Source organism: Mycteria americana, chromosome 1 (assembly GCF_035582795.1).
Source record: "Mycteria americana isolate JAX WOST 10 ecotype Jacksonville Zoo and Gardens chromosome 1, USCA_MyAme_1.0, whole genome shotgun sequence".
Classification (NCBI taxonomy): Eukaryota; Metazoa; Chordata; class Aves; order Ciconiiformes; family Ciconiidae; genus Mycteria; species Mycteria americana.
In genome coordinates this window covers 43,889,501-43,905,689 of record NC_134365.1, presented here as the reverse complement: position 1 = coordinate 43,905,689, position 16,189 = coordinate 43,889,501, and the positions used below count along the sequence as shown (strand labels likewise).

Genomic DNA, 16,189 nt, shown 5'->3' with positions numbered 1-16,189 from the left:
AATTTTATTTGCCATATGCACAAAATTATAGGCAACCTCGAATGTTTGCAAGACATCAGAATTAAATAGGTGGCAGGCCTGGAAAAGGAAAAAATGCATGGACAAAAATACATCAGATCTCATCTTCAGAGAATGAGAATAATTAATGAATCTCTATGGAGAGTGAGGGTAGAGCAACAAAGAATGTCTGAAGGGAAAATAACTGCATTATAAAGCTTCTATTCCTTCAAAAGGAAATATATGAAAAGTCGGATTCAAATGCTACAAGGATGAATGGAACACTTCCCATTAAATTCTACACGATCTGGATTAGCAACAGTGAAAATTATGGCCAAAGTGCATCAAAACAGAAATATGAAAAGTAATGAGTGGCAAGGGAGACAAGTGCCGGACAATTAGAATATCTGAAATGGACAGAATGAGAATAGCCACTAAACTGAATTAAAACGCTCTTCTGAAAACTGTAAGAACAGACAATGAGAAAGGATGACAGTCGCATTTTGAAATGCAAACAGAACAAGAGGCAGAGAAAAAAAACCCATTCTTGAGCAGATGGCAGTGGTAATTTATAAACAGGAGAAAACAGTGTAACTACGTGTCACAGGTTTCTAAAGAAAATGTTCAGACAAACATCAGGTACTTTGCAGAGAGGAAGAACTGTAGAACATACTAAATAACACACAAGGGCAGGTACCAACCAGTAAAGGACAAGTTTTTCAGGATCCAGCCCACAGGATTATGTAAGAAGGTAAAAGATATAAGCAGTTTCTGGGAGGCTGGTAGTGAAATGGTTAAACAGGAGATGAACAGTTTAAAAAAAAACTTAAAAGCTATTGAGAGGCTATAAAATGCTTTATAATTTCCATTTTTATATTTTCTGTCTAGTAAGTGCTATATTATAGGTATAGAAAAGACCATTTGTTTTAGAAACAGAAAGTCTGTTTTGAACCCCATTTTTTTTTTTCTTATTTTAAGCTTCAGAAATATTATTAGATATCTTCTTATCTTAGAGAGGATGGGCTACAGGGAACAAGTATGTGACAAATACATTCTTGCTATTGCACTGTTCTGCCTTTTCTGTGTGAAGGTTATTAGAAAGGTTAGTCATTTGCCATCATCGAAAAGTAACCCTTTTGTGTATGGTAATTTCTAAGTCTCTCAAACGAAACAGAAGTATGTATTACGAAACTTCAAATAGTGCTGATGTATTTTTGCATGCTGTTTCAAAATATAGCCATTAAGGTGGATTTTAGGGGGAAAAAAATTGCTAACGAAACCGTGGCAGTAATATTAATATGTAGGAGGCTACGAAACTGTATTTTTTACAATGTTCTGTCAATATATCACAGTTGTAGCCTAGAAAACTTCTGAAACTGCAGTAATTACCAGCATGTACTAACCGTTATTTCAAATGTGTAAATTAATTTCATAGCTATGTGAGGTAAACAAATAGCATGTGCAGGAAGAGCCACTTTTCCTGATGAACTATATAGCGCTTATCACAGGAACAACTCTCTTCTCTAATTTATGCAACTCATCATTATTAAATATCATCTATTTGCTTAGGTACACAGTTAACTGATTTAATTGGTACGCAGAGATACTATATACTTTAGTTACTTGGACTTCAGGACAATGAAGATGAAAGAACTTCCTTCCTGAAGTTCGTTTCGTTGGGAACCGTGAGGACTGCAATGATTGCATCTTTGAGTAGTAGAACAAAATGGGCCCAAAGCTGATTTTCCAGATAAAGATAGCTCAGTTAAAGTAAAATTAAATCCCTAAGGTCCCTTTGAAGGTCAGCTGCTGCAGATCCTGGTGCAATCACATTAAGCAATTCATTCTGCATTATCTCCCAGATGCATAAAAATACATCAGATTACACTAATAGCAGTGTGTTCGCTTAGACCCTTATAGGAAACAGAGAAAAGAATGAAGAAATAAACCTTTTCCTAACTTTTCTTCTTTGCAGTCATTAGATAATGATTCTGTAATTGGAAAAGCAGGAACTACCTACCTGTTTGCCTTCACTAAAACCAAGCGCCTAGTAATGTGAAGAGCTAAGGACAGCGAAGAGACTTGGTTCATCGCTTTCCTTTCCATTAACCAACGAAGACACGTGACTAATGTACACATTCCGTTTTTTGGCCTACGTCAGTGCAATGCACTTGGTGTAGACTGTTAAAGTTATATTTTAAACCTCGAGAACACTGAAACAAAGGCCTTTTTCTAAATTGAGAGTGGTGTAACTAAGATTGGCATAGGGATTGCCAGTATTCTGGCATGGATCTATTTAAATTCATAATCCTAACCACTACATTTGCATTACTGTATTTCACACAGCACAAGTTGTGTGTCCAATATGCTTCATTTTTTCCCTACTACTTCTGAGCAGGAGGCAACATGAAACCCAGTTCCTTGCAGTAGTTATATATGCAACTGCCTGTAGAAATCAGCTACCTAACTTTGTTTATATGCCTAGGAAAACCAGGGTGCTCTTTTAATATAACAAATTTAACAAAATCCATCTGGACCTCAAGCTGTGCTCATCATTCCTGTACGTGATAAAATAGTTTGTCCGTCTCAGGGAATTTTGCTGACAGCTTACTGAAACCAGTTACTGCCTAATCCATAAATGAGACAGAACTTCTTTCATCCACATGTGTTTTCTCTTAGTATCTGGGTGGTTGAAAGATCATCACTGCAGAAAGTTTAGATGTATTGCTGTGATAATGGAATCCACTAGCAAAGCAAAGCATAAAAATATAATGTAACCATTGTTGTCATCTATCTGTACTGACAGATATAAATAAGGCCACCAGCACTGTATTTTTTTAACTAAATCTCAAAGCTGTAACAAAGTCATAAGTAAAGAGTGAAGTGCCTACCTCAGATTTTGAAGTATTCAATTCCCACAGTTAGTCATACAAGAATATAGGAAATTTTAGGATAAAAAGAAATCAGAAATCACATCTGAAACCATTCTGTGCCTTGGGTTACCATTTATTATTTACCACAGATTTTTCCACTAATCATCTAAATAATTGTAAGAGTTTTTATACTTAGTGGTACGAAATTATAATCTTCCATAAATAAAGCATATTCTTTGCAATGAAATTTCACTTACCATAAATCAACTTCCTTCGTTCTTTTTACATTTAATTTGAAATGTTGCTGTTGGCCCTAGGATTAGAAAGGCCCATGATACTCTTTAATATGCAGAATCTTGCTCCCCTTCTGTGTGCACAATTTTCACAATTCTGAGTTTGGTTATGGACAGATGACATGGGATTAAGAATGTTAAAGTATCGCCACACTGACGAATTTTAAACATTGTTAGGAGCCTGCCATAGAAAATTCATTATCTTCCTGTGCAAACTTTACACTAAGGGGAGAGAGGCTCCTGCAGAAATCAGTTTAATTATATTCCGGATCTGTGTTGTCTCCTGTAGAAGACACCGGTTACCTAGTCATCCAAAGACAACTAGCCTCCTGAATTAGTCTCCTGAATTCTCCATTTCTGCACAAACCTAATCCTGTCAGTCTCATGATATTCTGATTATAACCTTCCCCTGGGGCTTCTGTTTGTTTACCATATCAGAACAACCTGGCTATGAAAGCTGTAGAGTCCTAATATCATTTTTTGTGTCTGTTTTGGCTTTTGTTGCCAAAGGGCCCAAACATTCTCTCATTGAGGTTGATACTAAAGTAGGCTGGCTTTGGTGGCATGTGGAACGGGCTCAGACCCAGTAATGATCACAGACATTGATTATTACTGAGGACATCATAACCTGGAAATCAGGATGAGATTACCATCATTGTCATCATCATCATCATCAGGACCACTCTTTTAAATTAAGAGAGTGAGACACTAGCCCTGTACATAGAAGGACAAAACTTCTTGGTCTTCAGCAGGGCCTGAATGCCACCACTTCTGTATCCTGACCATCTTCTGTGTGACTTCTCAGAGGTATTTCCCTCTCCCATGTATAATCTGTATTTCTCTCTATAAACAGTGGAGAGCATCACCTTTTCATACTTGTTTAATAAAGCACATGCAGGCTTTTTACCTCCTACGAAATCAAGTTAAATTTAAGCAATATGCTTACTATACCTTAGCTGGAAGCAACAAAGAAGATAACTTTTCCAATGGAATAATCTAACCTAAAGTAACTGCAATTATTAAGACATAGTTTCAAATACTTAAATTACAGCACAAAATGTGATTGCTTACTGAACATTTTAAAAAAGTAAAAGTCTATAAAAAGCATCCACCTTTTTCAGTGTATATGTTTTGGTTTTGCTTACATGTCTGCACACATACAAACACGTACATATCAAACGCACTTAAATGTATACAGTGCCTCAAAAAAACAGTTTTATTTCTCAGGTGTCTAACACGGTAGAAATATGTGACTCTTCAAGTAAAATAAAATACCCATAGGTATAAGAAGATAATTTTCACAATACCCTTGAAAATTTACTCAAATTAGGTTTGAAGAGTTTTGCCATTACTGAATAAAGATGAATGTGCCATTCAGGTGTTCACTACTATACTCATTATCTGGCTTCTGCCATAATAATAAGATAATTTTTCTTGTTCCTCTCAAAAACCTGAAAGAACTATTTCCAGGTAATAAAGGACCACAGACCAAATTAATGGAAAAAATTCTCTGTTATGCGCATTTGCCAAATAATTTTTCTAACATATATACCATGAGTAATTTGCTGCCTTAAGGTTTCTTCATGCCAACCGTTTTCACAGTATAAAATGTTAGAAAACAGAAAGTATTAAGAATTTTTAAAAGCATATTCAGAACTGCAGCAGGCTAATAAAGTGAGGCATAGCTGCACAATAAATGTGTAATAATAAATCGCCTTAAAGATTACCATCCACTATGAAAGGATAAAATAGCTCATTTTATCACCACTACTTTAGAAAAAAAGTAAAATTACTCTATTATTGATAGTAGTTAGATTAACTATTGAGTTAATAATTTCACATGGAAAAGGTGAAGAATGTGACATTATTACACACCTTAGATTTTATCACTTTTCAATACTCTTCGTTCAATGAAAGAGGAAGGTTTAAGTATCTGTATGAAACCACTTTTTGACAAAAATGCCTAAAGGTCTTGAGTGTCCTCTGGAGCAGCCATAAGAGTTCCTTAGGACCTCCTAAATCATGAACTCCTGCCCTGAAAATCAGTCAGTCATGTTGGTTCCTTCTGTAATTAATGCTGAGACACCGTTGCCATGAAGCAATCATATCATAGAAATCAGTCTCGGGAGTCATGTAAGCTGCCTGTCCACATTTCAGATAGCAAAAGGCAGGCAAGAGGCAAGATGAATCCCATCAAAGGCATCTTTTCTTTTTTAATTTCACATTTTGGCTTCTTTCTAAATAGAAGCTTTTATTTACTCATTAACAGCTTAAAACTAAAAAGCTGTTTGGGAAATAATTTTGAATTATTTTCCAAAATATTTGTTTTGATGAGAAAAAAGGAATTAATTAAATTAAATTAAATGATTGCTATGAAAAGAAGGGTTGCTAAGTCCACCACAGAGAGCTCATATCAATGTATACTTGTATATGCCCATCTATTTGTGGAAAACCTGTTTTTCAAATGTCATTTTTCGTAGAAGAGGACATATTATTTTATGCTAATTTCCTAATATTACTTCAAAACAGTGACAAATGAAAAAGACAGTATTTAAAAAAATCTATATTTCTGTTTGTTTCTAAGTCCTGGAGCTCCTTGTTTTGCTAGCAGCTCAGAATACTAGATGTATTTGTAGCAGAAGATAGAAATCTTTCATACAGAAGAAAACTTTTAGAAGTAGGGACCTTTCTTCATCCTTAAAGGCTTTACTGAAAAATGTATGGATAGAGAAAACCATATTCTCTCAGGCAGTACACAAGTTTATGGTGACAAACATTGAACCTCTGCAGATGTGAAAGCAAACAGAAAAAATCTTGCTTTCAGTTTACAGACAGGAAGTAAGAAAGATGGTATCAGTCTCGGTGTAATAATTTTTTGCATAGAAACATTTTGCAGCTGAAACATAGCTATGAATAGAAATTTAATCAAAGAATGAAATTATTTTAAACTCCTGGCATTAAAGTAGAAGGTCTAAAGCACACCGATGGAAGTAGAAATTTTGTTAAACCAGCCTTAGATGTTACTTTAGGAAGGTATGAATGCTGGGGTTCTGGACATGGAATGATTGCCTTTCCTCCTAATGAAGAATATTTAAACATAGCAAAGTAGAAGAGGAGAAAAAGGCGCCGAAGGACCATGAGATCTTGGGGAATTATAATGAAAAGAAAGCTTTATAAAAACTTCATCCCCTCTTTGCCTACCATTCCTGAGCAGACAAAGGGCTAGTGTGCAATCGCTGTCTTCCAAATAGTAAACAACCACTTTGCTCCAAGTTTTTTTGGACAAACAGAATTCCTTGCAATAGTGGTGATGTCTAAAGGAAAACAGTAACTATTTTTTAATTAAAAATTTGCCATGGGTAAATTAGAAAAGCAGGAAATGTTTCAGTTCTTTTACTAAATTATAAACAAAACCCAATAACGAAAGGTATTTACATGAAGCTGTCTAAGCCCTTAATTCCACTGATTAAAGCAGTGAACACTTGTAGACCTGCATTCAAAATGTTTTCCTTATGGTAGGAAAAACAATTAATTTCTGAATAACAAGATATTATTGCCTCTTATGCAGTATTAAATACCCTTCAGAAAGCAGAAAGTCAACTTCAGAAAATGTTGAGAGTGGTCAGATTCTTCTAGGATCACACCATAATTCCCTAGATTACATGTTAATAGTAAACTTCACAGAGAAAGCATTAAAAGACATTCATTTTCAGTAGCAGAGAAAAATAATGCATTTCACATTGTAATGCTCAAGGCAAGCGCAGGTGTATCTTAAGTTTTGTATCAAATGAGGTAACTAAAATGCCATCAGCAACATTTTCCTATAAACATATTTTTACAACATTTCTAGTTTCAAGACAAAGATTTCTATTAGGCCGAAGTATGAAAAGTTTTCTCAGCTGAAGAAGAAATATGTTTATTATAAACATGAAAGTGTAATTTAGATATGAATGGACTCAAGAACCAAAATTTCATTATCGTAATCTGATTTTTTTAAACCATCCTAAATCATTGATTTATCACATTCTATAAATACAATTGTTTGGTAAGTATGCAAAAAAATTTAAACAAGCAAATAATAAATCAAACAAGTATTAAACCCAACACAGCAATTTATAAAACTCTTCATTGAACTACACTTTACATAGTCCTACACGTGAATGGCTTTTTTTCAACTTCCTCAATAAAGTATACGTTGCTAATACTCTTTCCATTTAAAGATATTTATGTTTAAAACTCATTCTTTTGTCATGGCCAGTAAGCAACTACCTTCTCAAAATATGGTTTCAGCGTCAGCCTGAAAGCAATGTAATTCAGCAATTAAGGATTCTGCTGAGTGCTTTGCTTTCCTAAAACTAAATCATAAACTGACCACTTAAAAGAAACTAGATTAAGGCCATTTCTTCTCCCTTTCAAAAAACATTCAAATAGAATTAGGCACTCAAAACCAGAATGCGTGGGGATGAAAAGAGTTTATAACAAATGAAAGTATTAATTGTGCCTTTTCCCCATGTATTTTGCTAATAATTTGAAATTGTTCATTTAGATGTGGAAGTGGGTATGTGAGGAAAACATGAAAATAACCAGTGTGCTAACCTCAGGGTGTGCTAACAGTCTCTTAATGTGCAAAGGACAGTAGGGTCAATAATAAAGTGAAAGGATGCTTTAAAATTAATTAAAATTTGAACTTAATTTAATTGGGAGTGTTCTCTGTTCTCACTCTAGCCTTACTCCCAAGAAATGCAAGCTTAATACCAAACACTTAAGAAATTGTTTTTCTACATGCATTGCAAAAATAGCTAAAAAAAAAGAAAAAGCCAGTCTTTTAAGTCTTAAAGTGTCCTAATTTTTTCACAAAATTTTGTCTTTTTTGAACGGACAAATAAAAAGCTTTTACACCTGAGAAAATTAACTTTTTAACCTACCTCGACTGCATATCTTGGTGTGTTTTGGACTGGCTGATTTCAGCTGGAGGTGAAGGGACTTGCTGTTGTAGCTCCACCAAAGACTGGTAGTACTGTTGCTGATGATGTTGCTGCTGTTTGTACCGAGACAAACTGAAAAAGAGCCCTAAAATGGCTTTCAAATTTCCATTCCTTATTTCTATTAAAAAAAAAAAAGAAAAAGAAGTGAAAACACTGTGGTTTTAGACTTCAGTTTTGTAACAGTTTTATAGTAAAACATCTCTGTACATACCTATAGCTATACATGTTTATGTCTTATATCTCTTCCTTTATCTCTAATATCAGGGACATGTTAGGTATCACTGATACTTTATTGTTTGTTATAGTCTTTGCTTATTTATGTGTCATTGTTGCAATAAATACATATCTCCATAATGTCCTCATGATGAGTCATATATGCATGGTCAAAAAGAAAAGTACACCAAACCTCAAATAACATGCATAATCTGAAATGAACACTCCTGCCTCAATACAGTACAAATATTCTCAGTAAACAGAGGGGCTTTCAGAAAAATCTGAATTCTTTCTGGCCTTAGGTACACATCGTTCTATCTCATGGCTTTAAATTACTCTTCTTGCTTTTTGGGCAAATTCTGTGCACACTGGGAGTAAACAGTGACTTGTAGAAAAATCTGAAAGAGGAGAAGGTAACAGTCTCGTGGAGGAGCACATATCCATTCACAAGAATTTGCAAGAAATGTGAGAGAAGGAGAACAATGGAAAATACCTATTAAAAAAGGTGACCATAAGGCTCATAATTACATCTTTGAACCTTCCAACTACATAATTTTCTAGCTTTCTATTTTACACTGCTATTACTGATTAATGAAGACTTCAAAACTACAGCTTTCACACGAGGCTAAAATAGCAACCCTTATAAGATTCTGGTGAGCCACAGTAGCATCCTCATGTCTCTCATTCCCTTCTTAGTCTTTCCCGAGCCCGAGATGAAGATTTTAAAAGGATAATGTTATTCTTTGCTCATAAAGGGTCTCTGTGTCAAAAAAGAAGCCTCAGGAGGCTTTAATGAAATTATCTGCAGCACTTAGATCTGTTCATAACCTCATTATTAATTTTCTTTGGCACTGAACTTCTTGTGAAAGGTTTTCATTAGGCCTATAGCCTTGTAACCTAACATGCAACGCTGCAATCTTTCTGCCTTCCCTGCAAATCTAAATACTGAGGCGCATGTGCTACACAGCCTTTCTAAGGTAATTTTAAAGCAGAATTTATAAACAATGATTGTCATATGCATGTCCTTTAAACCATACTAATTTTCTGTCACTAGGATTGGGTGAAATGTTAGTACATACACTAACAGGCCAGCAAACACTGGAGCTGTTATGCTCTCAACCCGTTCTTCAAAAGCAAACACAATCCTGGACACTGGAATATACTTTACAAAATGGAAATTTGTTCTAAGTATCCATACTTTCTCATCTTCCCTATGAAGATGCTGCAGGACCTTTGATTCCCCATGAGACCACCAGAGATATGCAGAACTTTCTCAGAATGAGAGAGCTTTTTAGGCAACAATGACTTTTGCAGTCACGTTGGTTTCAATGAAAATCATTATCAAGGAACACAGAAAACTTATATTTAAAATTATCTTAAAAAAAACCCAACAAAACCACGTAACTATACATCTTTAAGCTGCTCTGATTCCAAAAGATTTTCTATATATAATACTGGTTTATTTATTCTTATGGTTTTGCATCACTTAATGCTCCGAAAAAAAGAACCCTTTGTTTGTTAAATCCCACTCATCATTTTTTATCTTAAAATTTTGCTCTTTTTGTGTTAAACTATATGTTTTGCCATTTCTAAAGAAGAATGTTATCAGTTTGGAACTTATTTTTCTTTCCTTACTTTTAAATGAGTTAAAGTTGGAAGATTTCCCTTAAACAGAAAAAATCCAGAAACTTCTAATATGTACTAAACACTTGCAGGGAAGAGGAGGGGAGTGTTTTTCTTTGTAGCAACTGGCTTATTATTTATCATTTGGGTTCTCCAGTAGAGATTCTGCAGTCAAGATTTGAAAATTACTTTTGTTCTAGACCTCCTTGCTCAAGTGTCAAAATGATGTGGGAACTTGGATGTGAAATCTCCAATCCTTGTTAAGCTCATGGTTTACTGTTCCAGAAACTTTCTGGTCCTTAATAAATGATCCAGTGGTAACAAGACATATTTACTAAAGGCTGTTACAAGAAACAGACTTATGGTTTCTTAACTTAATTGATTTTAAGCATAAATGTGCTGACAAAACACTATGAAGGTACCTTGACAATTTCATGATTAAAAAAAAGTCTGTTTTTCTCAATTTCTTCTCCTCAAGAGAAATTGTAATATTCAGGATTGTACATGCTAAAAATGGTATATTTACGGGTATCTCACTTCTGTGATACTTTGAACTAATATCATTACAAAGATATTAGTGGATTTACCCCAGATTCATGAACTGCAAAACAGCAAAACTAGTTTTAATCTTACTTCAGAACTCAAGGTCTGCCTTATTAAAATTCTGTTTTAAAGATTAATGAAAGTTTTAAGAAATAGTCCTTGCATTTAACACTCTGTAGTATTATTGTTTTTAGTAGTATTTGAACCTAATGCTACACAGTTAAAGCTTATATCCTATCAAAAATTATTTTCCAAAGCAAAAGGAAAGTATGAATAAAGGAGTGTAGTACAGAATGCGTTCAGATTTTGATTTAACAAAGTACAGAAAAAAAGTGTCATGTGCCCTGTCATCGTATTAAACAATGAAGAGTATTCTCATGAAATAAATTCATGCTATTAACACATTTGATGATTGTTATTTCATATGCAAGTAAAAATAGGCTGCACTAAAAAATTCAAGTTCTAAACAGCTTTGAGATGAATGGCAACATGTAAATGTTCAGTGTTCTCATGCATCAACATATCTACAGTATATACAGAGGTTCTTTTAAATGAGTTAAGGAGCTTTCCGTAAGTAGACAACCAAAGTGAGTAGATAGTGCATATCGTGGCTGTGTTACACTTCTGCTAAGGTACTAGAAAGGTGGAAATTGTGAAAGACAACAATTCTGAGTTAATTTTAAAATAAAACAGTGGTTAACATTCAAAATTTTTTCTCTGGGTATCTTCTAAAATTCAACTGAAATTACCAGCTCTGAAAAAAAATGTATTTTTCCTTCTAGATTTTAAATGTACTACAAGGAAAATAAAAATATAGGGTTGCATCTTGTTAATACCTATTGCCTTCAGCTGCCATGGAAGTCAAGGGATTTTAAAGGTGCACAGCACCTTGCAGAACTGCTTAATTTGTTGTAGGACAAATGTTTGTGTACATTTTATTAATCTACAAGATAAAGTATCCACCTGACTTAATTTTACATTAATAAGGCAAATATTACATAGTAATTAAGATGATTCATATTTTAGTGATTTTGATTTCATATATTTATTAACTTAGTTGTAACCATATTAGGCAATAATCAGTTGAGGTGACTAATACAGCAAAAAGGGCTATAATATAAGCAGCAAGACCATTCACTCTTTCACTTAATACATGACATCAAAAGAATACAATAATTTTCAGACTCATCCTGACAGCATTACTACTAATAATAAATTTGCTTAAACAAATAGTTTTCCCTGTGTTTACTTAACTGAGCAAGATTCTCATATTAAATTTTGTTGTTTTGAATCCCTTATATAACCAAGTTTAAAAGTACTCTTGGGAAACCCTGTACCTATGTAATATTGTGGAGATAACATGAAAAGATTAATACTATTGAAAAAATATTATTTTAAAACATTGTCTCAAGCTTCATAAACATACTGAATTTCTTGGTTCAATTTCAAGGGAAAATTAAAAGGAAACTCTCACTCGCTATCACTAATCTATATTTGCATGCTGTTCAAGACAGTTCGAGATTGGTATTTAGGTGCAAATAATTTGTATGAAGAAAATTAGTTTTCAGAAAAAAATCCTATTATTTTTTCTGATGATTTGTTTCTCTTACCTTCTGCAGAAAGACCTTGGACATTTACGCCTCTGGCTGCCAGAAAGCTAAGGCAGACATCAACATTCTCAATCTGCAATATGAAGAGAAATAACAAGCAGCATAAGACTATTTGACAAAATGTAGAAATGCAAGGGGAAAAAAAAAAAAAAGAAACAGCCCAGGAATGAATACTTTACATTCATCGCATACTACAGCTCTTTACCAAAGTTTAACAAGAATGATTACTGCTAATTGGGGAATTGATATAAAGCTTTCATTGTCCGCTTTGGTGCTTAAAAACAATTCATAAATGCCCAATCCAGAATGGCATGCTGGCAAATCAGCAACCCACCTACTTAACATAAAACTGGATTTTATATGCTACAAACAAGCAGCAGTGAAAGCATCCATAGAGGATTAGACACTGAGTATATGTCTGGAGATGTGGGTGACTGAGATAACTAAAAAATGTAAGCAAAAACCTCCAAGAAATGTGTTAGCAAAGGCATTTGCTTGGGATGATGTAGAAGTCTGTGAAAATGATGTCACAGCAGTGGTTTATTCTCTATTTTTTTCCTTCAAATCTTATGCTAAATAATTTTAATTTATTTAATGTTTATGCTTCTCTGAAGAGTGCTTGCTTTGGGAAGGACACGGTGCTGACTTCTGTTGGTGGTTTAGAAGAAATCTACAGTTACCACAGAGAGCTTTGTATAAGAGAAGAACATGTAGCCTAAATGTAGATCAATAAAAGGATAAAACTTCTGCCTCTAAAATGAGTAATCACAGAACTAATTTGCCTCCTTTCATATGTCTATTTCTAATAGATTAGGGAGCCAGAATGTTCCAAAAGGTTCTCTTGAGTCACCATCCCCAGCTGGTTCCCCTGGCCCTCCCAGGATCTATGAAGCAAATACTCAGCTATAAATGTAAAATCTTTTAACTAACAACTTTGTCTATAAATATGCTGCTATGAAAACAGAAAAATTATGTATAGAGAGGTGTCCTATGTCAAATGCTTTCAACAGACTTGATTTTCAAATATATTTTTTATATATTTTTTAGGTTGATGGATTTTTTCAAGGCAATTAGGACCACAAAAATAAAACAAAATGTTTAACAATATATTTTAAATACCTATTTTCATTGTAGAACATTAATAAAAAGAAAGGAATAGTCAACCCCAAAAACATAAGCCTGCAGTAGATCAAGTCCATGCAGTTCATTTTATTTGAATGCATTTTGCAATACCTCACATCAACAGTTTTCAACCATCAAAACATGAGGGGTAAATTCATTCCTTGAATAACAGCTACTTGATATTTGGCAGTATCTTTTCTCGCCTAGGAGGAGGGCCTTTTATTATTGTCATCTTTCTATGACTGAGGTTCTGCCATTATTCTCAGAAAATGGTATTGGCTGAAAGGAATATATATATCCTTTTTACTACTGACCCTAGAAGTATATATTACGAGCTCACACAGACTTTCTTGATCCACAGGTAGTATTTATAAACTTATAAATACCTGCAAATTTTTTAGATATGTGCTTTTTAAGGACAATAAACTCCAAAGAATTAGTAAACACATCTTTAAAAAGGTCTTTTCAAACACTTGTTTTCAAGGACATGCTACCATTTATAGGGAATGATAAATAATCTCTCTCCTAAATCAATTAAAAAAATTAAAAAACCCAAACCAGAAACAATTCTGCAGCTAACACTAACTAAAGTTACTCCAAAATTGGGGTTTACCATAAAGCTTTCATAAATCAGTTTGGCAGGTGTCACCAATTGGCACGGCTGTGAATGCAGAATAACCATCCTAAAGTCCATGGGGTTACTCCAAATCTGGCCCAGCACAGTAACTGCAGAAACTCAGGCCGTAACTCTGTCATTTTCTTAAATGTTTATGTAGCTTTACACCGTGAAAAAAACCCAAATAAACCAGGTCACTTCGTAAGGTGTAGAGATGTGACACAGCTAAATCAGTTGAAAGCTGGCTGCTGCTAAAATAGGAAGATCTGCTTCTTCCTCACCTCCTCTTCCTCCCAGGCGCGGGGCCCTGCCGCTGCCGCCTCTGCTGGGCTTCCGCGCTTCTCCGAGCGCACCGGGAGCTGGCTCCGCACGGAAAACTCGCCCAGCAAAAAAGGCAAACGTATTTTAGTCACTCCAGTTTCCCGTGCAGCCAGATGAGCGCAGGAGTCAGCAGAGAGGAGGGCGCGCCCCAGCCTGAGTAAGGCATGGTTTGGGAGAGGAAAGGGGAGGTGGGAAGGAGGGACAGGCAGATGATGCCACTCCTGATGGCAACAGCAAGGCACTGGGCAGGCTCAGCCCTGACCACCAGCTACACCCCTGCATCAGTCGTGAAAATAATGCACATGGTGAGAATATTTCTACTCGACCTTAAAACAATGTCAACTACATAAGAAAACAATTTGAATGGAAATTTTCCTGTCCTGAAGAATTTAAAAGAAATGAAAATTTGTTTGGATATTAGCCATATAACTGAGTGTCTCTTTGAACTTTCAAATCAACCGTAATGCAGAATCAACTACTTCAAAGATGGGAAATTTTGCTCTACAACTAAGTACTGGAAGCCAAAGGGAAAAAAAAGGAAAAAAAAAAAAAAAGAAAAATCAGACTGACATCAGTAGCGTCCACCTCCAAATAACTGAAACAATATTTCCTAGCAGACCTCGTAGTGTAACCAAGACATTTTTCATAATGGGCATGTGCCCTCTGCAGTAGTTCAGGAGACCATAGCTATAAACAAAACCTAATTTATTAGGGAACATTTGAACCCTAATGTGCTGTGAAAACATCTCAGTATCTATCTGCAATACTGAATATTTAGTAAATAGTAAGCCTAATACATAGACCTTAACATACGTTTAAGGTGAAAAATATCCTATAGAAATGGCACCTGGTTACTTTACGTGTCTACTTCTACAGCATGTGTCTTTGAAGTCACATCTCTTAAGACTCTCAGACAAGACTAGTCATTACCATTAACACCAATGACTCAATATACTGCAGAACTACAAAGCAAATTCTGTTTTGCTTCACACTTCACCAAGAGAACTGTAATAGAAGCCCTAGTACCAAAGTCATCCCTCTTGGTGTGGTGTATGAAGCAATAGCAGTGGCCAACTTTCAGACAATAGACTGTGGTTGCACTGTTAGCCTTATAATAAAGTCTTGTTTTGACTTGTGAATTGAGCAAGTTTGGTGTGGCAACTCACAGCCACAGAACACACTGAAAATGTCAGAAAATAACTCTTACAGTCAGTTTTCTGATAATAACTGCAGTTACTATACAACTCTCAGGAACTGTTCGGGGATTCAATGAGACACGCATTAATACATTCTTGGGTTATTTTCACTTTCTTTCCTCTCCAGTCCAGAAAACGTTAGCCTTAAAGTTGTCCCATTTTGAAGCTTTCAGTGTGTCTCTAAACATTGCTTTAATTACCTACTTCTTGCCTTGGCAAACCACAGTTATTCTTTGAACTCAAACCCTAGCAGCCCCAAACACTTTTTATTCAAACTTACTAACAGATGAGAGTAATTTTGCAATTACAAAAGTTCTAAGAGATTTCAAGCAGCTTCCACTCCTCAATACTGTTTCAATCAAGAGTGGTATGAATCCCTGAAGTCCACATTTATTTAAGTAGTTAGTGGTGGGGTTATTACATGCTGGGGTAAACTCTTCCTAGAGCTGACACTGCATATGTAGAACTCTACCTGCTTATATATCAAGAGCTGAAGATTTTGCAGTGTAACACTTAACATAGACGCCAGACAAATTTTGTATCTTACATATGCCCACAATTTTGTAATGAATTTTGCTTGCAAAAAGTACCTCATGTTCAAAGTACCAAAAAGAGCTGATGTTCATCATTATCACAAACAGTATCATCAGAATTACAAAGCGTTGTAGCAGAAGATATAGTTCATTACAGTAGAGAATTCAGGATATACAGATTGACTCCAAATCTTACATATAAAGATAGAGAAAAGTGACTCAAATTTGCAAATTTACTTGTACAGGTAGATGTTGCCAAGGTCA

At 34.9% G+C, this 16,189-nt stretch overlaps 1 protein-coding gene across 14 annotated transcripts in view; it reads right to left on the bottom strand.

Annotated features, from left to right (window-relative positions):
* The window catches only part of NAV3 (neuron navigator 3), a 564,703-nt gene that overhangs the window by 153,457 nt on the left and 395,057 nt on the right, over nt 1–16,189 (bottom strand). For all 14 annotated transcript variants that reach the window (XM_075495976.1, XM_075495912.1, XM_075495921.1 and 11 more), the window contains 2 exons: nt 12,138–12,210; nt 8,089–8,266 (listed from right to left, as the gene is read on the bottom strand). In XM_075495976.1, the coding sequence (XP_075352091.1) occupies nt 8,089–8,266; nt 12,138–12,210 (251 nt within the window). The remainder of the gene's footprint in view (nt 1–8,088; nt 8,267–12,137; nt 12,211–16,189) is intronic.